Below are 24674 nucleotides of genomic sequence, written 5' to 3'. Positions count from 1 at the left end.
TAGAAAACAAATGTTTTTGTTGACTGAGTTATTCACAATATAAATTAAAATACTGTAGATAGTTTTTTTTAGGCCTGTCATTTCATCTTTTGTCTTCCACTTGTCTAGTTTCTCAAACTTTTTAGGGTGCATTACACAATGTTAGAGCCAAAATCCTACTTTAAGTGATACTGTGTTATCTTTGGTATTTTCTGTAGCCTCAACTAAAAATGGGAACAAATTATATGTTTTTGTGATGGGCTGCTATAAGTTAAGTGCCTAAAGATAAAGTGCCTTCTGACTAAAATATAAATGAGGGGTGATTCAAGACTTTTGCTCATTGCTGTATTCTGTTTTATTTTTAGCCACAAAAACTGTGTTATGCTCCTGTCAATCCATCCTGCTTGAAAATATAAAAAGAGAAAGAAACAATTGACTAGAAGACAGGATATCCATCAAAACTACAAGCTAACTATTTTTCTAAAGACACGTGGCTATTCCCCTGATGGTCCTGATCAAAGTCCAGTTAGCAGTTGTCTTTAAGTTGGCACTCTTGTAGGAGGGACTGGCTGATGAAACCTCTGGAGAAACTGGGGTTCTGTTGGTTCTTTTGGTTGACTTGTGGTGCCCCCGTGTGGTTTTCTTGAGGAAGAAAAAAACTGCTCATTAATCTTTCCAGATGGTCGCTTACTTGGTTCGGCTGAAAGATGAGAGGAGCAATCTGTTGCGCATTGGCTACTTGGGCTTTGCTGTTGTTTGACATCCTTCCTGAAGGGGCCACTTAAATTTCTAGCAGCCTCACTGTTGCTCTTCCTTCTGCCTTTTTGTGCAGGAGCTCTCCCTGTTTCAGACATGGCTGAACTCTCAGAAGTGTTCCTCCTGCTGTCAGGATATGTCTGTGCTCCTGCTGACTCCAAACTGCCTTCAGAGCTACTATCCTGCTGCCTGTTTTGAATAACTGATTTCCATTGTGTTGCCAGAGATTGGTCAGTACACTTGCTGCTGTAACAGCCTGCATCACAGAGACCGCTGGGAGCAGGAACAGGTGAGGGGGTGATATTGATGTTTCTTGGCCTCCAGGCAGGGCTGCTCTTTCGCTCCCTCTGCGGTGACAAATCGCACTCTATGCTTCGGCTGTGAATGCTGCAGTTTATTGATAGATGAGTTTTGTGGATGGGTGAGCTTCTCTCAGATTTTATTTCAAAATTAGGGCTAGAATCTGGAGTCCTGCAGTAAAGATCAGCAATATCTTGCTCTGGGCAAAAACTGCACTGGTTGTTTTTAGTCATTACGTGGTCAGAGGTGAGGAGGCCATGTGCATGCGTGGATGTGTCAGCAGTGCTGTATATAGGTCTTTTGCTTGACTTATTGAAGGCTGGTGTGATTCTGTGCTGACTGTGAGTCCTAGATTGTGAAGTCTTGCTGAGAGGGGGTCCAGCTGGAGGCCTGGGTTTAGGATGGGACCGAAGAGGAGGTGGCTGTGGTCTTAAGATTGATGTAGGAGATAAAGTTAGCAGACTCTCTGAGCTTTGTGCCGCTGACAGTCTGTGGAAAAGGAATCAGAAGACAAATTAAAGCAATTTTTATGCATTAAGACAGCAAAAAGAAGCACAGTTAAATCACTGAAGGTACTTACTCAGACTGTGTTATACTCTAAAGCAAAAGTATCATCATATTCACATTTTAAAAGATTTAATGGAATAAGAGGACAAAAATGAGTAATGATAGTGAAGCAGCTATTTGAGTATTAAATATAAAGTGGTTAATAATAACGCATACTAACCTGGAAGCTTTCTTTGCAGGCAGAACGGACGAAGCTGTGAACAAAGAGGGGCAGAGCTCCAAGTCCATTTGTATAGCTCCTCTAAGATCTCTCAGGTCTACAAGTATACAAACACAACATATCTGAGATATGAAATGGTTTCAAATATGATTTAAACTACTGTGAGATATCGCCATTATTCATTACCAAAATGTAACTCAAGTAATCAAAATCCTAACTATTGCCTGAATGCTCCTTTGTACTTGTAAACTACCTTCTGTTAATCAATAGAAGACAGACCCTGAATCCCTCTCCTTTTCATTCATAAATATGTTTTGGAACGAGTTTCCAATTGTAAATAAAAAAAAAAAAAGAAATCTAATGCGCACACGTTACAGTTTGCCAGCAGATGGCAGCAAATGCCAAAAATGTGACTTTACCTGCAAGTGAAGGTTCGGATTTATGAAGTCCGATCTGACACTTTTGTTTAATGTTTGCCTGCAAGAAAAACAAAGCACAGGAGAAAAAGAAACTCAAGAGCTTATGCTAACTGTGCAGTTTTACTTTTCATCTCAGCAGTGTTTAGCATAATAATGTGACACAAACTAGGACACACTGGAAAAATGGGATATAAATGTATTAAACATGCTTAAGATGAGGCTTTGGAAATAGCAGAGGAACAAGGAAGAGGATAAAACTAACAGCGGGAAGAGAAGGAAAGGAAAGGAATGTGTGTATGTGTGTGTGTGTGTGCGACCACTAAACGATTGAGCAGCAGTGTTCCATCATAATTTGGCTTCAAACATCTATATCCATAGCAAATGAAAACCATAGCGCTCCGTGTGTTTGTGTATGTGTGTGTGTGTGCCTGAAGCTTACAAAACCAAAGACGTGATTGCAAAATGTGTCTTTATGTGCATGTGTTTGTTACGAGTGACTGACACAGCCTGCTCATTTTACAGCAGCACAAATGCTAAGAGTCTTTATAGCGACCGCAGACTATTACACAAACACACACACACACACGCACATGCACAAACACAGACATATCCAAACATACCCACGGGCCTGGAGACTGACAGATAAAGCACATATTTTGGCCTGTTCTCCCAGTGGGATTCAAACCCAAACCTCCCAGTATTGTCTTTCAGAGAGACAGACGAAGTGTGTGCTTCACTCTGACAGAAGTGACTGAAATCTAAAACAACTTTAAAGCACACGCACTCCAAAAATAACCTTTGTGGTCCATGTGGGGTTTGAACACATTACCGCAGCACAGACTTGGTGGTATTTTAGGAAAGGCTGTATGTTTTAGCGATTATTCTGATACAAGAGAACCCAAATCTGCCTCTGCACAACACACATATTCAGCAACCTTCTCTACAAAATCCAGCTCAGAGCAGTATGACTGCCATCTTTTCATAACCTGAGGTGATGTTCTCTAGGGTGGTTCTGTAAAGCTTGATCAAGCTGGTCAACCAACAAACAAAACCTTCAGCATCCTGATGGAACACTTTATGTACGTAAGGTTTTATTATGGCTCAATCACACTAGAGCAGGCCTATTCAATTACTTTTTCTTCTGGGCCAGATTTGAAAATTTTGAGATGCCACTGGGCCGAAGACCCCTACTTATCTTATTTCTTGAGATTTAACTCTAAATATGCTAACACCTGAACTAAGTCATAAAAATAAAAAAAAGGAATTCACAATAAAGGCTTTATACTGCATCATTTATTGATGAGCAAAATAATTCAAGTGCATTGCAAATTTTAACATTTGGTCCAAACCTTGACCAGAATATTTTTAACAAGACATCTATTCACCACACATATGTTTAATAAAAAAAATGTAATAATAACAACTTTTTGCAACAGTAAAGTCTTCTATAACATTTTAGATGTATTTGCAAAAGTGCATTTGTTGAACTAGAAAGACCAATTGATGCAGTGCATTAAATATTTCAACAAAAGAAACTGCACCAAGTGAACACTTAATAACTGTAAAATTAAAGCTTCTTCTGCACATTCAGCGTTAATGCTGACTTAATGAGTTCAGTCTTAGAGTTCAGTCTTTGGGGTAAAATAAACAGATTTATCAGTCCAAGCAGGGTTAAAATGGCGATTTTCATTGTCAATTTTACGTTTTTGACCTGTCACTGATATTTTTTGGCGGTTGTCGCACTTGGAGAGAGTATTCTGGGCTGGCGTTGCTAGTGGTGCGTTCAAGTACAAGAGGAAGGGCGGGATTTTTGTAAAACTGTCACAGCAAATATGATTTAAATGCGTTTTTGCAGATTACGTTGGGTCAGTCAGGGGGTGGGCCAGTCAAAGGGGGTTCGCGGGCCGGATGAATAGCCCTGCACTAGAGTAAAAAAAGGCCAGCAACCTCTTTATGGCTAGGAAAAACAAGAGAAATCAGTGGTTGCCTGGTGAAAGCGTGAATTTTTTTTTGCATTTTGCAAGCAATTGCAAGTAGTTGCAGTGACCACTTTTGATCGCAAGGCGATTGCACCTGAGACAACCTGTCACCAAACAATTGTGGTCTGAGTCAGACTGACTGCAGTCAATCTTTGAGAGATTGGCAAAGGCTTGCAAATAATTGCTGTAAATGCAGTCAGGTTGCAAACATGTTGCAATCAATCTGAGTTAGTCTGTGCTGATGAGCACAATTTGTCAGTGAGGTGTCTCTTTGCAATAGCTGACTCAACTCAGCTGGCTGTCAACTGATTGTTTTCTGGTTCTATTCCTATATGAAAGCAAGGTTGCTGAGCTCCTGTCATTTTGCAATTAAATTGCTGTCCTGCAGCAACTACGTCAGGTGCCTACATGAGGTTCTTGCTGGACTGTAAGTAAACTTAGCACAAAAAAGTAAGGAAATTTGTGTCTGGTCAATTATTTTTTTGTTGTAACAATGCTTCTTGGCAATAAACCTTATACCATTGGAAAGCCACATTTTTAAGTAAAATGCATTTGTGGGTTGAGCAGCAGAGTATGTGGGTTGCACCAAGGACAACTTGCCAAATCTTTGCTGCCAATGTCAAACAGCTTATTCTGCTTGTTCTTTAGAACTTCTGGTACTCCATTTGCTGACAATCAGGCTTGCCATCATTGGAGACAATCTCAATACAGAGAGACATCAAGATGAGATTCTGCAACCAGCAGCAATCCCATATATGTGACTGAACTCTATCTTCCAAGATGACAATGCTTGCCCCCACAGAACAGGGTTTATCAGAGACTACCTCCACAATTTTGGAGTGGAGAGGATGGAATGGTTTCCCTGCAGTCCTGACCTCAACCCCATTGAACACTTGTGGGATAAGCTTGAGCGTGCTGTTCGTGCCAGTGTGACCAAGACAACCACACTGGCTGACTTGCAACAAATGATGGTTGAAGAATGGGATGCCATCCCACAGCAGTGTGTGACCAAGCATGAGCATGAAGAGGAGGTGCCAGGCTGTTGTTGCTATGTATGGTTCTACCACATGCTGCTGAGGCCCCTGTTTGTTAAATGAATAAATTGTTAAATTGCCAATATGTCCTTCAGACTTTAATCATCCAATCCAATAAACAACACCAAACCAGAGTCAATAGTAGAAAAAGCTGTTTGGCATTTGACAGAGAAGATTTGGCAAGTTTTCATTGGCACAACCCACATACTCAACTCTGCTGCTCAACCCACAAATGCATTTTCCTTACAACTGTGGCACCATTTAAAGAGAAATAAACAGGCTTTCCAAGAAGCACTGTTACAACAAAGAAGTTATTGACCAAACAAAATTTTATTACCTTTGGGCTAAGTTTAGTTAATATGAATTTCTGTGTATGTAGATGGTAACAGATTTGCAATTTTCACTGTTTTATCACAATTAACTGCCATACTATCAGAAACAGATAACAGTGATAGCAGTGTGTAGCAGACTGACTCTGTCTTATTGCCATTCTATTACTGTCTTGATGCTCCAACATTGCTTTGAAGATGACAATTGACTACTAGTGGTCGCAGACCTGGTTCCCAAACTTCAAAGCAACAATTTCAAAGGCAACAAGACAGCAGGTTCACTGCACACAGTTGCAATAATTTCAGTCGTTCCACAGTCTCCAGCTGCTGTTTTCCTGAGCTACACCAATCTGACCAGAAATGGATAGTTTAAATGTTTCTTGTTTTTTTGTAGCAAGCATGCTGAGGTCCAGACCTCCTCCAGACTGCTGCCCCCATGGCCTGAACCCATATAAGAGGTAAAAGATGGCTGGCTGGTATGTTATGGTCATATTTTGACCACATTTTATGTGGTATAACCTCTATAAAGTCAGTGCTGACAGAATACATCACCATAAAGATGTAATAATAGCTGCTGTTTTACTGTGATGTGCTCGGTTTATCACTGAGATGGGATTACGTTGATTTTAAAAGCCTGTGATTTACAGATGGGTATGGGGCAAAACAGCTTTGAGTTACAGCAGGGCTGTTAAAATTAAATAAATAAAATAAGAATAAAAAAAAAAAAAGCTGAAAGGCAGCAGCTCACTCTGATTGCACCTTTAGTGGTTTCATTTACCATCTAAACCCAAATCAGTCCATCGGTGCCAACAAAAAAAACATCATGAAAGCACTAACAACAATAGGTTAAAGATGACTGCGATGTTTAGGCCATGTGTTCTGAATGGAGGCAGACTACATCTCAAAGGCTGGACTGAGAGGTATGTCTTCATTTATTATGAAAAAATAAGTTACAATAAACTTCTGGGAAGCTCAACGTAAAGCCAAAAACAGGCAGTGATGGAGGGAGATCAGTGGCCTTATAGGAGGAAGTAATAAAGCCAAGAGGAGAGTCATTATGGTTCCTAACCACCAGCTAGTGTCCATTCCTCTGGTTTAAAAAGCTGCTCACTTATTAACGGACTATGTGCATTTGTGTGTAAAGCTGCACTGACACCGCAGTCTTTAGAGTTCAGAACATTTTTACATACTTTCTACAGCCTCAGCGTAATGGGATACTACAGTTTCCCCACTCAACTTGTTTTATACTTAGTACATTCAAACAATGATTTGTAGGTGTGTGTGTGTGAATTCCTTCTAACTCATTAAGAGTTGTTTGTTTGGTACTGGCCCAAGTCACTATACGAGCTTCCCTCCTGCTAGGAGAAATTGGGTCATTATGACTGCGTTTAGGACCATTTTATGATTGGCTGTTACATGCAGCACTAAAAAGGCATTTAGCTCGTACTGTATCAACCCCTACACGCCTGATATGCCTTTGTTTAATAGCTGTTTTAAAAAAACATCGTAATCTAACTGCATAACTCTAAATCAATAGAAACCTCAGCTGTGTATGGTAAAAGCTTCCTGGCTCACAGTGTTACTCAACATTTCATAACATTTAGAACATGTGGTTGATTACTAAGACAAAAAAGCCAAAAAAAACGTGGAAATTAAAAACAGCCCTTGGAACAAAACAGAGGTTAACAATTATGATCTAAAACTGTGACTAGAACATTCAAATGTTTTTGTGCTTAGCTCTGCTTCTCTGTAAAATTGTTTTGACCAGAATCTGAATTCCTCTTCAAAACACACTGAAGGTGAATTGGTGATTTATATCCTTTATGACTGTCTCAGATGTGGCGAGATTGTAGACTTTTAAACAATTTAGCAAGTCATACAGAGGATCCCGAGGGCTGAGTACAGTACGTTCCCAAGATCTGAAGTGCTTGCTCTTAATAAAGATAGCAATGACTTGCACAATGTAAGATAAACAACGTTCACCACATCTGTGACTAAACATGCACAGTGAATTCATGCTCATTCGCACATCAGACAGTTGCTTAAGGAAACAATTTCCTTACTGGGATTGATGACAATCCCTTTTAAATAAGATCTAAGAAAGACAAAGAAAAAGTGGTTACAATTAACTTCCCGCTGTCAGATTTTTAAAGCTAAGATAGGTTTGGGTCATGTTTCCTCTTTATCTTTACTCTCCTACATGGGGTTTTTACTTTGTCAACAATAAAATGTCCAGTGAGGGTTTTAACACTGTGTACCTTTTATGCTTTATCTTTTTAATGGCATCTTTGCATCACGAGAACATGAACGTTTGAGTAATAAAAGAAGCTCTTAATGCTGCAGGTACAGTGATACTTCATCCACTGTTGGCTCCTTAAAAACATCAAGTGAACTTGGGTATCTGTTGTGTGCTTAGATGTCCAATATTTCCAAGAGAAGTTGTTGGCAATGTAACACTTGTAGACAGTCAGACACAAAAGGAGGGTACACAGAGATAACTTCCACATCTGGTCAGCAGAAAAGTCCTACATCTGGCTAAACTCACTCTGTTTCTCTGATAATGTACATGTGTACTTCTTCAGAGAGAGCGGTTTGAGTTTTTTTTTTGTGTGTGTGTGCATGTGTGTGTAAATCTCTTTATATGCCAATTGAGTGATTGGAAGGAGATTAATCTTACACTTGGCCAGACAAATGGAAAAACAAGTTAAGACTGAGGCTTTGCAGGCTTTCATGAGCGTGCATGCATGTTGGTTTGTGAAAATGTACGCCTTGGCTGGGCTTCAGCGCCAAAAAGAGAATTAGCAGGACTGCCTAGAGGACTGAAACTAAGAGAAATATCTTTTGTTTTTAGGCTACAAATATACTGATGAATGAGGAAGTCAGTGTAATGGAAATGATGAACATGCAGCAAACAACTCAAACTCAAGTTGTTCTTTGCTGAATGCTAAAAAATTTATTTTGGATGTAGATTCTTTTTCTGTATCTAAAGAAACTTTGGAGGAAGGTAAACTCTCAGTTTGAGGGGTAAGAACATAAAATTACACCTGAAGAAAAATCATCCTCTATGTATATTACAATTAGCACAAACTATTCAGGTGTCATAGTACTTCAGGATGCTTTTAAGGTCATAATGGATTGTATGGATATGTAAAATCTATTCACAGCTGCTTTGGTGTAGTTACCTGTAAATAATTTTTAGGATTTCTATCACAGTTGCACTGGTAACTATAAAACAAGGTTGAGTTTGGATTAATTTGATAGTTAGCTGTTTTCCATCCTGTTCTTCTTACCTTTACATGCTTTACCAGGCTGGTCAGTTCTTCACATTGCTCTATTAGGAGAGATCTGGATGGGTGGACAGACAGACACACTAACAGATCAATGTCAATTTCAACATGTTGGAAAGGCACACAGAGGAAGACTGATAGGAAGAATCGCACAGCTGAGGCAGCGACAACAGAATAGGTGCACTGCTCAGAGTTTATCCTTTGCAGTTTTCACAAGGTAGAGAAGAAACAGTGTCCTATTTTTCCCCCCCTCTCTATCTCCCCACAGACTTTCTCTGGTTACATAACTGTAGTAGATTTTATTCACTTCTTTCAAATGAAAAAGAATCTTCTGCTGGCTGTGGTCTGGGATCCATTTATTGACAATGGGGCCTTTTGTTCTGGTCTAGGCAGGAAATGGGAGAGAGAGGGAGGCACTCTTCTAAGGTAGCTCCAGCGACTGCATTGCCCTGTGGGCCTCAAAGTGAGGGGTGGAGGAAGGAAAGGAGGGATGGAGCGTGAAGGAGGCAGGGCAATGACAAAAGCCACAGAGAAAGGCTGAGGGGGAAATTAAGGGGAAAATGAGAGGGCTTAGAGAAACTCTGACTTTCAGAGTTAGAAAGAGCAAATATGAATGTGTCCTTCACAAAATAAATAAATAAGCAAATAAATATATGCAAGACGTGTCGTTGCTAGACTTTCTTACAAAAAACAGGACAAGCTTTCATTCTTTAACTACTGTACCAGTATGAAATATGCTCTTTTCTCAGTTTGTGTTGTATGTATGGCCTGACGTTATACATCTATAATGTTTCTGTATATAATCTACACTATATGGTCTTATATAAGAGTATGAAAAAGGTTTGAGGGATCACACTAAAAAAAAAAAAGGGAAAAAGTGTAGAAAAATGTTATCCATGAAGCCTTAGGTAGAGCGAAGACATGAAATAATTTAGACCAGTGCATGCAGACTGATTGATATGTGATATTATTCATACATAAAAGTAATTAATGACAACATTGCAAGTCATTGGTAAGTATAAAACTTGGATCTATTAGAGCAATATATTAGAGCCGGATTGATCAATAAATTCTAATCATCTGACCCTGAAGAGCAAGCTTTGTGGATTCATTGCAGCACTTGGCCTCTTTTTCAAAAAAATGAATTTCATGAGAATTAAAAACATTTTCTAGCTTGTTTCAAGTCTGTGAACTTTGAAAACTTGTAACAAAATGTTGCTTACTTACATTTTCCACAGTTACACGGCAAATTTAACTTTCTTTTCTAGTTTCCAACTTTTGATGCCAATGTCTGACCCTTAGCTTTCTTAGATTTGCCAGATTGTTGTTAACTGCATCTATCCACTGTTTGGTGCTGAGTATGGTGCACAGTGGACTTTTAGAAAATACCAGCCTGGTGTGGCTTGAAACACCAACTGTACCGAGAACAGTCAAATTCACCCATAAACATCAAAGGACATAAAAACTTGCAACAAAGGTCTGAAAGTAGTGCAGATTTGCAAATTCAGATGATAATACACTGCCTGTCCAAAAAAAAAAAGTCGCCACCAAAAAAAAGTCACACGCTAATATTTCGTTGGACTGCCTTTAGATTTGATTATGGCATGTATTCACTGTGGCATTGTTTTGATGAGCTTCTGCAATGGCACAAGATTTATTTCCATCCAGTGTTGCATTGATTTTTCACCAAGATCTTGCAGTGATGATGGCAGATTCTGACCACTGCACAAAACCTTCTCCAACACATCCCAAAGATTCTCAATGGGGTTGAGGTCTGGACTCTGTGGTAGCCAATCCTTGTGTGAAAAATGATGTCTCAGAACCACTCTTTCACAATTCGAGCCAGATGAATCCTGGCATTATCATCTTGAAATATGCTCGTGTCATCAGGGAGGAAAAAAATCCATTGATGGATTAACCTGGTTATTCAGAATATTCAGGTAGTCAGCTGACCTCATTCTTTGAGCACATAATGTTGCTGAACCTAGACCTGACCAGCTGCAGCATCCCCAGATCATAGCACTGCCCCCACAGGCTTGTACAGCAGGCACTAGGCATGATGGATGCATCACTTCACCTGCCTCTCTTCTTACCCTGATGCGCCCATCACTCTGGAACAGGGTAAATTTGGACTCATCAGACCACATGACCTTCTTCCATTGCTCCAGAGTCCAATCTTTATGCTCCCTGGCAAATTGAAGACTTTTTTCCGGTTAGCCTCACTGATTAGTGGTTTTCTTAAGGCCACACAGCTGTTCAGTCCCAATCCCTTGAGTTCTCTTCGCATTGTGTGTGTGGAAATGCTCTTACTTTCACTGTTAAACATAGCCCTGAATGCTACTGTTGTTTTTCTTCGATTTGATTTCACCAAATGTTTAAGTGATGGCTGATCACGATCATTCAGGATTTTTTTCCGGCCACATTTCTTCCTTGAAGACGATGGGTCCCCACTATCCTTCCAGTTTTTAATAATGCATTGGACGGTTCTTAACCCAATTTTAGTAGTTTCTGCAATCTCTTTAAGAAGTTTTCTCTGCTTGATGCATGCCAGTGATTTGACCCCTCTCAAAATGACTGACATCTTTTCCACGACCACGCAATGTGTCTTTTGACATGGTTGCTTAAGAAATGAGAAGCAACTCATTGCACTAGTTGGGGTTAAATAACTTGTTGCCAGCTGAAAGATAATCACCCACGCAGTAATTATCCAATAGGAGGCTCGTACCTATTTGCTTAGTTAAATCCAGGTGGTGACTTTTTTTTTGGCCAGGCAGTGTATTCTCTTTGGTACAAATGACCCAGTTCAAGGTTGATTCAAATACTTAAAAGTTGCTTTAAGGCTTTTAAAATCCTTAACATAGAGCAATGTAGAAAAAAAAACAAAACACTCCACAGGGTACAAACTCACCTGAGTCGGTCAACCACTTGGTCTATCTCAGTGACATTAAGCTTGCCTCTTACTGCTTCAATCTCATCTTCAGCTCTGGACTGGACTGAACAACAAGAGTTTGGCCTAAAGACATGGAGGTGAAAAGTGAAGACAGAACATTACAAGAGTGCATTATTAAAAGTTCTGCATCATCTCAGTAAATTAAGCACAACTGGGTTCACAAGTGTTACTAACCTGCTTCCATCATCAGTATCTTCAGGGTTGGTGCGGTTACTGTAACAGGTGTCCTGGTAGCTGAGGGCATAGTTTAGAGTCTCAGGTTTGTACTGATGCAGGAGCTCCCCAACATCTCTAAAACAGAGTCAAAGACTGAGCCTTTACTTTTCTGTACTATTCTGCAGTGTTTTAATCCTTTGCAATGCATAAAAGAGGCTGAAAATGTAGCCAAGCAATTAATGTAACAGCTTCACTCTGGAGTATGATCACAGTAACATTAGTTGGAAATGTGAGGCGAGTTGTGGGAGAATGTGCTGTGGTCGAACATGTCCAGATACCTCAAAGCAGAAGTTACACAGCAGCAACATCATATTTTCTTCACTTGAGAGAAAAAGAAACCAGTGGGGCAGCTGCAGTTGGGGTGACTTTCTGTCTGGTCCATTCTACTTAATTTCACAGTTGCTCCGTGATAGAAATGCATGTTTTTATGCCACTCAGGCAATTATATGCATCTGCGTGTGTGTGTGTAAGGAGTTGAATAGTTGGAACATCAGGACCACACAGGAGGAGGCCAACAAGATAAATCAGTCAATTTTACAAGGCACACACCCACCCACTCACCCACAGCCTTATACAAACCCTTCAAACACAGAAAAAGGTAGCACCAAATATGTCAGCAACTATTGCAAATCAGTTGTTTCAGGCAAAATGGTCTTTGCTAAAAATGTCCAGTAAACCATTGTTTTTTTAAGTAATGCACATACAAACAAATAGTTTGTGGTGAAGAGTATAAGAGGTCAACATTTTGATGAATACTTTCTCAATCTCCATGCCAACAAAACATATTAAACTAAACAGATGGTTCTTAAGCATTACAGTGAAAGTGGTATCAGGGAGAAGTGTGTTAGGCTTATTCCTGAAAGACATTCAGCTGATATGCACTTGGGACTTAGCCTAATTGAACGATCAAAGACCTGGATCACACACAGTACCATGCATCAAGGTCAACAACTACACTGAAGCCAACTTCAAAGAGAAAAGGCGATTTGTGCTGGCACAATCTGTGTGGCACCAATACTTTTTCTGGCACAGTTCCCACACAGCCAATAACAAAAGGCTTCATTTCTCAGTCTGAATGGTACTTTTTATAATCCATTTACATACAAACCAGAGCACTTTACAAGAGTGACTTGTGTTATGCAAGCGAGTGAGGCTTCAATTTATGTCTTGCACTGTGACATGTTAATAAGACACTGTGCTGTTCTGGGCATCAGACCTGTAGCCTTATGGATATTGGATTGTCAGCTTAAAAATCAGGCCTTGCTGCCATCTGTAAAAAAAAAATCCCTTTAAAATTACTTCAAAATAAATCCCTGTCAACTGAGCTATCATAACACGCACCAGTGTAACATTTTATATTTCTTTTGATCCATGAACTAGATTCAACAGCCATGGTATGGAGGGCAGTGCTGGTCTGTTGGTTAACTTCAATCAAGACTGAAATATCTCAACAACTAATGGATGGATGAATTCAAGTGTGGTGCTGTAACAGGGTGTCACGTTGCAACAAGTCAGTTTGTGAAAATTCATGCCCTCCTAGATATTCCACCATCAACTGTAAGTGGTATTACTGCAAAGCGGAAGTATTTAGGAACCACAACAACTCAACCATGAAGTGACAGAGAAGTTACAGAGCGGGGTCACTGAGTGCTGAGGTGCATAGTCCGTAAAAGTTGCCAGCGCTCTGCTGACTCAGTAACTGTAGAGCTCCAAACCTCCTCTGTAATTAACATCAGCATAAAAACTGCAATGGAAGCTTCATGGCATGAATTTCCATTGCTGAGCAGCTGCATACAAGCCTTACATCACCAAGCACAATATCAGCATTGAATTGAGTGGTATGACGCATGCCACCACAGGATTCTGGACCAGTTTCCACTGATGTGTTCGGTCAAGTGACAAAATCACACTTCTCTGTCTGGCAAGCTGGTAGTCGAGCCTGGGTTTGCCCAGTTCCAGGAGAATGTTACCTGCCTGACTGTAAAGTCTGGTGGAGGAGGGATCGGGTTTAATACCAATTTCACATCCATACTGACAACACAAAGCACAAGTGATATGAAGAAAAATCAGAGGAATAATAATTTCATACCATTGTAATTTCAAAAATCTTTAATGGAATTGTTTTTCTTAGAATGGCCTGGGCCCCTTAGTTCCAGTGAGGGGAAATCTTAATGCTTCAGCTTACCAAGACATTTTGGACAACGCTATGCTTCCAACTTTGTGGGACCGGCTTGCCTTCTTCCCACAGTTTGGGGAAGGCTCTTTTCTGTTCCAGCATACTCCAGTGCACAAAGTAACACTGATTGTTGGATGAGTTTGGTATGGAAGAACTTGACTGGCCTGCACATACCCATGACCTCAAACACCTTTGGGATGAACTAGAATAGAGATTGTGAACTAGGCTGTCTCGTCTTCCGGATGAATGGGCAAAAATTCCCTCAGACACACTCCAAAATCTTGTAGGAACCCATCCAAGAAGAGTGGAAGCTGTTATACCAACAAAGGGGGGTATAACAGCAAAGTATGGATGCAAAGTAGCCTTTGGGTTTAGAACTGGTTGCCATAAGAGTTCCTGAAGGTTCAATGTGTAAGTGGTGCAAACTTTTGACCACATAGTGTAGACTTTATACAAACATTAATTTGTCCAACCAAATACTTGTAACTGCAAATTATTCAGCTGTAATGTGTATGTCAATTGTGTGCCAATTACACACAGACAGCTTATGCCACGTTTCCACTAGTACCTACTCAGCGTGGCTTGACTCAGCGTGGCTCGACTCAACTCGGCACGGTTTGTAGGCTTTTCCATTGGGTCCTGGTACCAGGTACCAGGTACTTTTTTAGTACCCACTCAGCTGGGGTTAGAAGCGATCCAAGGCGATCCGAAAATGTGACATTGAAGAACAGCTTGCCACTGATTGGCCAGTGAGTGTCGTTACTAGCTGAGTCATGAGAGCAACTCCTTCACCTGCGCCATTTTTAAAACCTGACTGCAAGGAAATGGAGGCACGCAAACCACTGGGAGGCTCGGTTGAATCCCCAGATCCACGGTTTGCAGCAGTAGTTTTGCAATAAGAGAGCCATCTGAAATATGCACACAGCATACATATTTTAATACTTAACAATAATAACCTTCATCCATTAAAACATTGTACGGGGGACTTATGCATGATGACGATAGTAAACTGGCATTAGCTACATTAGCTTGCCTCTATCTCATCCATTGTTATGTTGTGTTTGAGCTGCATACAAATTACGTCAAGAGACTACTGCTCACCTTGCTATATCAACTCCACCCAAATTGAAGTGGTACTCAATTATAATTGAAACAAAACAATTTGTGGCGAGTCGAGTTGACCCACGCTGAGTAGGTACTAGTGGAAACATGGCATTAGAGGCAGTAAACTGGGTTTCTGTAAGTTTCACCAAGTCAAATTTAATACATTTCAAATTAATACTGGCAAGACAAATCTGTCCCAAAATTATTTCTTGTCATTGTGATTTAATGACCTTTTATTTTGACTTCCAGTAAAAATTTCCATAATAATGTTGGATGCAAAGCACAATTTCTCAGCTTTCAGAAACTGTTTGAATTTTTCCGATAGGCCAAATGGCTGTGTCAAATGGTCAAAGTATGTTTGATCTGACGTCTCAGCGGTGATACGCTACGTGTTGATCAACTGGTCACGGCAAGTAAGGGCAGGTAACGCATACTTTGATGGCGATCGCCTGGTGTTAGAGGGTTCAAATCTTTGTCCAGCAAATCCCACAGATGCTCAATTGGATTGAGATCTGGCAAATTTGGAGGCCAAGTCAACACCTCAAACTCATTGTTGTGCTCCTCAAACCATTCCTGAACCAATTTTTGCTTTGTGGTAGGGCGCATTATCCTGCTGAAAGAGGCCACAGCCATCAGGGAATACAGTTTCCGTGAAAGGGTGTACATGGTCTGAAACAATGGTTAGGTAGGTGGTACGTGTCAAAGTAACATCCACATCAATGGCAGGACCCAAGGTTTCCCAGCAGAACATTGCCCAAAGCATCACACTGCCTCTGCCAGCTTGCCTTCTTCCCATAGTGCATCCTGGTGCCAAGTGTTCCCCGGGTAAGCAACACACACACACACACACACACACACACAGACACACACACCCAACCAGCCACATGATGTAAAAGAAAACGTGATTCATCAGACCAGGCCACCTTCTTCCATTGCTCCGTGGTCCAGTTCTAATGCACACATGCCCATTACTGGCGCTTTCAGCAGGTGACAGGGGTCAGCATGGGCACCCTGGCTGGTCTATGACTATGCAGCAGACTGTGATGCACTGTGTACACCTTTCTATCAGAACCAGCATTAAGTTTTTCAACAATTTGAACTACAGCAGCTCGTCTGTTGGAGCGCACCACACCGGCCAGCCTTCACTCCCCACGTGCATCAGTGAGCCTTGGCTGCTTATGACCCTGTTGCTGGTTCACCACTATTTCTTCCTTGAACCACTTTTGATAGATAATGACCACTGCAGACCAGGAACACTCCACAAGAGCTGCAGTTTTGGAGATGCTCTGACCCAGTCGTCTAGCCATCACAATCTGGCCTTTGTCAAACTTGCTCAAATCCTTACTCTTGCCTGTTTTTCTTGCTTCTAACACATCAACTTTGAGGACAAAATGTTCACTTCCTCCATAGTATATCCCACCCACTAACAGGTGCCATGATGAAGAGATAATCAGTGTTATTCACTTCACCAGTCAGTGGTCATAATGTTATCCCTGATCAGTGTATTTACAATCATATCAGACAAAGAAAAGAACAGAACTAAGAAAGACTCCCAGATTGGAAGTTCTGCTGTTAGCACAGATTGGGTGGCAATCAGGCTGGAATGGCTGAGAACAGGGAAGGCCTTTGCTGGTGCCTTTACAATTCTTTTTTAAGTACCATGCCACTTTAGTCCCTTTTATACCGAAAGTTAATTTGAGCAGTTTCTTGCACAAAGGGCTTCACACAAGCACTAAATGCACTATTCTTATTCCAGATCCCTCACAGTGTGCTTTAGCCGTTATTGTTTCCAAGTTTCACTTTGTAATTTTAATCGATCAACACGTGTGGAGTACATACAGCAAAAAGTAAACTTTAACTTCTTAATGCAATCATCAAGTCCAATTTAAAGCCTAAATTTCTGATTATTGGATTTTCAAGACTTTGTAAGGCTCCACAGAAACACTGAATAAAAAGCTGCCTCTGGCTTACAACACCCTACACAAACTGACAGGCAATAAATGGTGAGCCACAAAGTGGAGAGCAATTTATCTTATGTTGTGCTCTTCCTAAAAGGCCATCAGCAAAGCCAGAGGAGTCACAAGTTAACATTCCTGACTGAAAGCAGCTAGTTGCTGGGATAGTTACTATCTTAAACATACATAGTCTCTCTCTTTCACACACACAGCCCCACAAAGGCATTATGTTTTAATGTGAGGATGCAGGGCAGTGCGAGTAACCAATATTACTCTGCCGGTGGCTTTATGACATTCTCCAGAGTATTTTAATACATAAATTGCCAGTTTCTACAAGCTTATTTCTGACCCACATTGTACAATTAGCTGTAAAACTTTAAAAAAAAGAAAGAAAAAGAAACAGGAATTAGTAAGTTTTATTACTACTTCTTGAGAAGCTTATAACTTCCTGATGACATATAAAGGAGATACAGAGTACTAAACCTCAAAGCTGTCTCCCTGAGAGTCCTTCACTTGATATAAATCAGCCTTATTCTATTTCTTCAAAGTTACTGCAATTGTATACTAACTTTTCACAATTTTAAGATGCATATTTAACTCCCATTTAAAGTAAAGCATATCTGTAATCCAACAGAGCTTGCACCAAGTGTAAGTCTAGTCTTTGCAGTCATCTATCACTGTTTTACGCTCCTGTAATTGTTCTATTGTTCCTCAATTCCCAGACCAGTTCCCATTTCCAGAAACCTTTGTCCTTCTGCCTTCCCATCCCATTTGTAACTGACATGGGAACACAAAATAGCATGTCAAGGAAATTTTTGTCAGTAGGGAGAGGTGACGTAAAATGTGAGACCATCCGATCCTCCCACCTATTGACTAGTGAATAATAAAAAAAAAAAAGAATTGTATTCAGTTTTTACATCACTGATCAGGGGGAAAATATATATTCTATCTATATTTTCATTGAATGTGTTATTGGTCTGATGTATGGATGCATAATTAAACCTCATTGACTAATTCATTAATCATGTACAGCAGAACCGATCTGAGGATGTGAGATGTTACACCTACCTTCCTGCCCTGCAGGCTCTCTCTCTGAGAGTCTGCAGTAACATCTTGACCTCAGCTCTCAAAAGCTCTTTCACAGCAGGGGGGTCAGCTAGAGGGGAGTCCTGCGAACGTGGGAACAAGGTTCCTGCCCCACCACCATGCTTTCCACCTCGCTGGCTCTCCTGCCACATTTTGTGCCACATCTCAGCCTGAAAAATGGTACCACAATGGGGACAAGATGAGGTTACACATTGCAGCCATTTAAAGATCAAACTCAGGAGATGTTGTTCTGCCAAAAGCAAGAATTTGTCTAAAATGTGGTCTAATATATGATACTGGATGACTATCAGTATATCAAAGGATTTCATAAGCGCAATGTGATCAGTGAAGCACAATGGACAGTCCATGTGCAGCATGCTCCAGACTTCCAGGGACTTTGTTGTTCAAGTTCCTGTCTGAAAATCTTATGGAAGGCAGTTATTTCAGGAAGTTGGTACTGCGATCCTGGGTCTATGACCCAATGTTTCCTGTTTTGGGCTTCGATTTCTATTATGAAAAGTCACTGTTCTTAATTTATTGTAGTTTTGAGCTTTGTATCCTTTTAGAGAAATTTCCAGGTTGGCTTCGTTATATTTATATTCTCGGGTTTTTAGTTGTAGTCTTCTGAGTCTCATGTGCATCAGATTTAGTTTCCCCTCGTCTCAGTCAGATTCTGCTCACCCGTGTCTTGTTTTCCCCAGCTGTGTCCTCTCCCCCTAATTACCATGCGCATATGTAGCCCTCAGTTTTCCTTGCTTCCTTGTTGTGTCCTCCCTCTTAGTGCGTTTTCCTTGTTCTGTGGTTTTCTGAGAATCCTAGTCAGTTAGATTATTTGTGCCTGTAGAGCCTTTACATGTTTCCTTGAGCAATAAAGCTGTGTTTTAAGTTAAGAAAGAAAACAATATGTGAAAAAGATATTAAACTGTGAGAATTATAGGCCATACTGCTATGTTGATTCATAGGAGAAAAGCAGTATAGCATTTGTATCTACGACATTGTTAGGACTTGACAAAGACTAAAAAGAAATTCTATTCAGCTAGTTATTTTAATAGTAATCTAATATTTACTTGATGCAAAGATAGAAGTGAATTCCCTTACTGTGATTCAGAAGTTTTAGATTGAAAAAAAAAGGAATCTGTTAAGCTGAGAGATGATAAATGTTTCCACTGACAGTGCAAATACTACAAGGAGAAGACATTTTCATGGCTGTCACTGATGCGATAAGACCTTGTTTACTGTAAACTGCTGTGACCAGTTGACAGTCTTCTTGGAACAGGAAGAAATACAACTTCTGCATGCACAGGGAGAAAAAACACATCAATATCTGAAAAAAACACCACACTACATTAATATGCTTTCGCACCACACTGAGTACTATATATCTCAGGCTGGAAATCAGACTAACAGCCCTCTTCATTTTGAGGCCAAGACCCTTTTTATTCTTTGTAATGTCTGTGAATGCTCAAGTCTCAGCCAAGTCTGGATATCATTAGCACCTCAGCACCTGTTGCCTGCCAATCATTTCTGCCATGTTGCAAAGAGTGCACTTCTAAGAAGGATATTAAACACAGGACTTCTGGTCTTTGCGTGGGTGTCTCATAACACCAGCATTTACACACTATCCTGGTGCACACATATACACACTACCTTCCTCCATGTGCCTTTAGGTGTTGAGGTGTTTATGTTAAAGGATTCATGGCTCACTGGCTAATGAGTTGTCCCTGGACGTTTTTCCCCTCCTCCCTCAGCAGTTAGACTGCAGATCTCATCCAAGAGCTATTATTAAGGGAACACTGGTAAAATGTGTCAGTTATGTTAAACTATTTAAAATGGGTTTTTGAAAACATTTAACTTTGGGACTGGATTTCATTCAGTTTGGAGAGAGAGAGAAAGAGAGAGGAAGTGAGAGTTTAGGGAGAGATTGGCCTTATAGGGAGACTTGAAAAGAGAGTAATATTTTCTCTGATCCTGCCGCCTTAGACAATGAGGGCCTTGATGGAGGGAGGAATGGCAGCAGTGAGGAATGAAGGAGACACCTGCAGATCTGCTATTACTTTTCACAGTGGCTCACTGAGGAATGGAAGGCATTATGTGGCTGCAAGAGAAACATAGACAGAACAGAGAAACACAAGGACATAGAGAGACAAGGAGAGAAAAGGGGAAGTGATCCACCCTAAAGTAAATGTAAAGACTGCATCAAAACCTGCATGCACTTGTGTGACAGTCAGATAAGGCACTCTTTGCTCCATTTTTTTTACCCTGAAAAAAATTCTCAAAGCTCTTAGCCCCAAGTCTGTTTTTCTACCTAGACGCTTTACAGTCACACACACTGAACTGTAGACGAAGAAATATCAGAGCAATACTGAAAGTCACCCACACATACACGTGTACGCGTACAGGCGCACAATCATAAGCTGACGTACGCATACACACACTTGAGTCAAATTATATGTTGCTAACAGTCTTATCAACAGTTGAGGATTAGCCTCTTTAACCCTGTTATACTGACCCCCTGAGTGACTCAGCTTACTGAGCTTCTTTCTGTGTGTATACATAGTGTGTGTGTATGTGTTTGTGTGTGTGTGTCTGCATATGATCTGATTTATTCTGCAGTGGTGAGAAGGACCTGCATGCTGTCCAGTTGTCAAGTGTAGTTTTCACATGTAAAACTACTACAAATATTATATGTGGTCAGCATCTAAATTACATGGTGTATGATGAAATAAACTATGTCCAGGTTGTTGTTTGTGTGTTTGGTTGTTTTTTTTGGGAGGGTGGGGGGGTGGGGGGGGTGGGGGGGTTGCTGGGGCACTGCAGGGAGAGGACAGATGATCAACACATGGAAAGATTTTACTGCTAAGAGTAAATGGTCTGCACTTATATAGTGACTTTTAACCTCAGAGGCTCAACAAAATGCTTTGCAGTGTTTGTCATTCATCCATTTACATGCACCAAGTGGTGGCAGAGCTGCCACTGAAAGGTGCTTGCCTGTGATCAATAGCAACTTTAGGTTCAGTGCCTTGCCCAGTGACACCTCAGCAACTGGAGGGGCCAGGAAATAAACAGCCAACCATGCCTAGCCAAGAAGGTAAGACAGTGGAAAGGCAAAGAAGAAAAACAGAAAGAGAAATTCTATCCTACAGAAGGTGGTGAGAAGACCTACATCTACAAACTTGATCTTAAGTGCACAGGTATGACCTTCTGTCTGAGGTCAATTTTTTTTGCATTTTTTTTGCAGTGTTTCAACTTTCACTTATTTATTTATTCATATATAATGATCATTCATAATACATTCATTAGCAATGATTGTGACAGTTAATTTTTCTTTAGGTTTTCTTTAGGTGTTTGGGTGTTGTTTGGGGAAAAACAAGACATATGATGGCCTGACTTTGCATTTTTTTAGGAAGGCACTTTCAGCTGCTCCCTGATTTCCCAAGGGGTCATCACAGGGGATGGATCCACATGTTGATTTGGCACAGATATGACAGCACATGCCCTTCCAGACACAGCCCTAACATTTATCCATCTCCAGGAGTACACTCTCAGTCTTGAATCAGGAATCTTATGCATGCGAGGCAAATGTGTAACAACTACACAATCACATAAAAAAATGATTGCTTAAGAAAAATATTAACAGACAATAGAAATATGTTTTACCTCAGCTTTGATTGGTTCAGTGTCAGTATGACATCGAGCCACGGTATGTGGGCTGGAACAACATATTTAAATTTGAATAAATATACAATTAAATTTCTTTGTCCCAGTTGTTGTTTTTTTGACATATTTCACTTAGACTTTTCACAAAACTTCCACTTTTAATTAACATTTTCACCTCAGTCTTGGTTTTAAATGGGCTTGTTTAATGAGTTGCGAGCCATTTCAAGTCCCTGCAGATCTGAGAGTTTAGCTGGTCTGGAATAAATATTGAAGTCTGTCTGGCTCACATTTGGATCTCATTGTGGCGTAGTGCCAGCTAACCCACATTTCACTTTTATTATAGAGTCTGGGAATTGTGAGTAATGAATATATGCAGCCACACTAACCTACTTACATGGCCTTAAACCAGAGTCCTTATATTGTTTGGCTAGGAATGCTTAGCTGAGCAATTTTTTTTTACTTATAGTGCATAAAAGGAAATTCTTGCAGATGTTGTGGTAGCATTTTTGTAAAATCCTACTAGAAGCAGACCCAGTGTGAATTTCTTGAAGAAATAAAACCGTATGAAATAATGAAACAATCTGCTGACTGTCAAGAGCGACCTTCCAACATACAAACCAGGTGCTGTGTTATAAAACCCCTCTCACCTCAGTGTGCACGTCTGTGTACATGTCTACCAGGGAATGGCCCAGTGCTGTATAGATCTTTGGCAGCTCTGACTCAGAAACATGTTCAGCAATCAGGCTCCAGAAGGACTGGCCAGGGCACCAGACCTGGCTTCCATCAGGTGACTGCATGTAAATGGCAATCTAAGGGTGAAGGAATAAAAATTACTGTAGAAATGTATAAATATAACAAAATAAAGTGCTGTGAAAAAGTATTTTCCAACTTATAGATTTTTTTAATGTTTTTTTTTTTTTTTTTTTGCAAATTTGTAACACGTTTCAGATCATCAAATTTTAATATTCGACAGATAACCCAAGTAACTACAAAATACAGTTTTTAAATGATTATTTCATTTATTAAGAAAAAAGAAGTTACCCAAACCGACCTGGCCGTGTGTGAAAAAGTAATTGCCCCCCTTAATCTCATAAGAGATTGTGCCAACTTTGGCAGCAAGAACTGCAATCAAGTGTTTGCGTTAACTTTCACTCAGTCTTTCACATCATTGTGGAGGAATTCTGGCCCACTCTTCTTTGGAGAATTGTTTTCATTCAGCCACATTGGAGGGCTTTTGTGCATGAACAGCCCGTTTAAGGTCACACCAAAGCATGTCAATCAGATTTAAGTCCAACCTTTAACTACGCCACTTTTGTCCAAGTGAGCTTGAGCTTCAGGGCGCAAACTGATGGCCAGAAATTCTTCTTCAGGATTTTCTGGTAGAGAGCAGAATTCATGGTTCCATTAATTACGGCAAGTCGTCCAGGTCCTGAAGCAGCAAAACAGCCCCAGACCATCACACTACCACCACCATGTGTGACTGCTGGTATGATGTTCATTTTACAAAATGCTGTGTTTGTTTTATACCAGATGTAATGGGACGCCACCCTTACAAAAAGTTCAACTTTTGTTCCGTCAGTGCACAGAATATTTTCCCAAAAGTCTTGGGGATCATCAAGAAGTTATTTGGCAAGTATGAGACGAGCCTTTGTGTTCTTTTTGAAAGAAAGAAATCAGGAAGAGGGCAAATACTTTTTCGCGGCACTGTACACTACAACTAGTAGGAAAGGTAAAGCAACGTGATAGTCCACTGCTGCTTACCTGAAGTACAACCCTGAGGTTTCATACTTTCCATTTCTATCACATTTTGAAAGAAGTCCTGTACTTGGTTACATCATGGTGAAATTTAAAAATATGTTATGTAAAATGGGTGGGTGCAAAAAGCTAAAGCTTCATGCTACACCTGTTTGGACAAATATTTGCGTCCTTTCGTTATTTGTTGCTGTCGCTGTCGTAAATAATGACAAAAAATATATATCATCAGTATCTATTTAACGTTTGCGGTGCTACCCTGTATTTCCTTTCCTGGAAACGATATCAAGTCACTACAGGATTCAAACCAAACAGGCCTGCGGTCTTAATAAACGCCAGCCGCAGTCCTGAAAATGACAGCCAGGAGCAGAAAGCAACAACCCGTTTAAACCTGGTTTAAAGTCTCACACAGCGCATTTTTAACACTGGCGATAAAACACGGCAGGTGTTCATTAAAAACAAACAAAAGCTTTTAAACTGTTACAGAGAAAACGACGCTCACCTTTTCAGTGTTTTGATGCGCTTTGAGCTTGCAAGACTACGGTATCTAAGGAAAATATTCCAGTTGCTAGGGAGAGATATCGCGAGATTTGTCTGACCCTTTGACGCTGACGCAAACATTAGTGCACTCAGCACCGAAGGTAGTGTTAGAAGTTTCCAGTTTCCAGGGTAAAACTTGGCGCAAATCTTTTAAGTCCTTTAGTTTAAAACAGCTTTCAGATGTGATTTAACTTAAAATAATTTCTTAAACAAAATATATGGTAACAAATTAACAATTTATGCTTGATTACAGTTAAAATTGTTCAGTTGTTTAATAAACAAATAAGTAAAATAAATAAAACAGATAAAATACAATAAAAACAAAAAACAAATTTAAAGATGCAATAAGTTTCAGCAAGACCGTCAAGAATTCTTGTAAGAGTCTGGAGTCATGCATGTTAAACTAGGGGAGGGACAGGTTTCAGCTC

General features: G+C 40.2%; 1 protein-coding gene across 3 annotated transcripts; it reads right to left on the bottom strand.

Annotated features, from left to right (window-relative positions):
• ccdc24 (coiled-coil domain containing 24) lies at positions 1-24306 on the bottom strand. 3 transcript variants are annotated; one of them, XM_030752815.1, is made up of 9 exons: positions 24209-24306; positions 22602-22763; positions 18280-18467; positions 11935-12051; positions 11719-11823; positions 8814-8868; positions 2182-2239; positions 1763-1859; positions 1-1524 (listed from the first exon to the last, which is right to left on the bottom strand). In XM_030752815.1, the coding sequence occupies exons 2-9, from the start codon at positions 22749-22751 to the stop codon at positions 519-521; spliced, it is 1776 nt and encodes a 591-aa protein (XP_030608675.1). In that variant the 5' UTR covers positions 22752-22763; positions 24209-24306; the 3' UTR covers positions 1-518. The 3 variants fall into 3 exon arrangements, with proteins under 3 accessions (XP_030608675.1, XP_030608676.1, XP_030608678.1); XM_030752816.1 differs by having other exon boundaries at positions 11935-11994; XM_030752818.1 differs by lacking the exon at positions 22602-22763 and having other exon boundaries at positions 24209-24299.
• Positions 24307-24674: the final 368 nt, after the last annotated feature.

The sequence above is a fragment of the Archocentrus centrarchus genome, chromosome 17 (genome assembly GCF_007364275.1).
Source record: "Archocentrus centrarchus isolate MPI-CPG fArcCen1 chromosome 17, fArcCen1, whole genome shotgun sequence".
In the NCBI taxonomy this organism is placed as follows: domain Eukaryota; kingdom Metazoa; phylum Chordata; class Actinopteri; order Cichliformes; family Cichlidae; genus Archocentrus; species Archocentrus centrarchus.
Note: the sequence above shows the minus strand (reverse complement) of the source record. Positions and strands in the feature narration are given on the sequence as shown.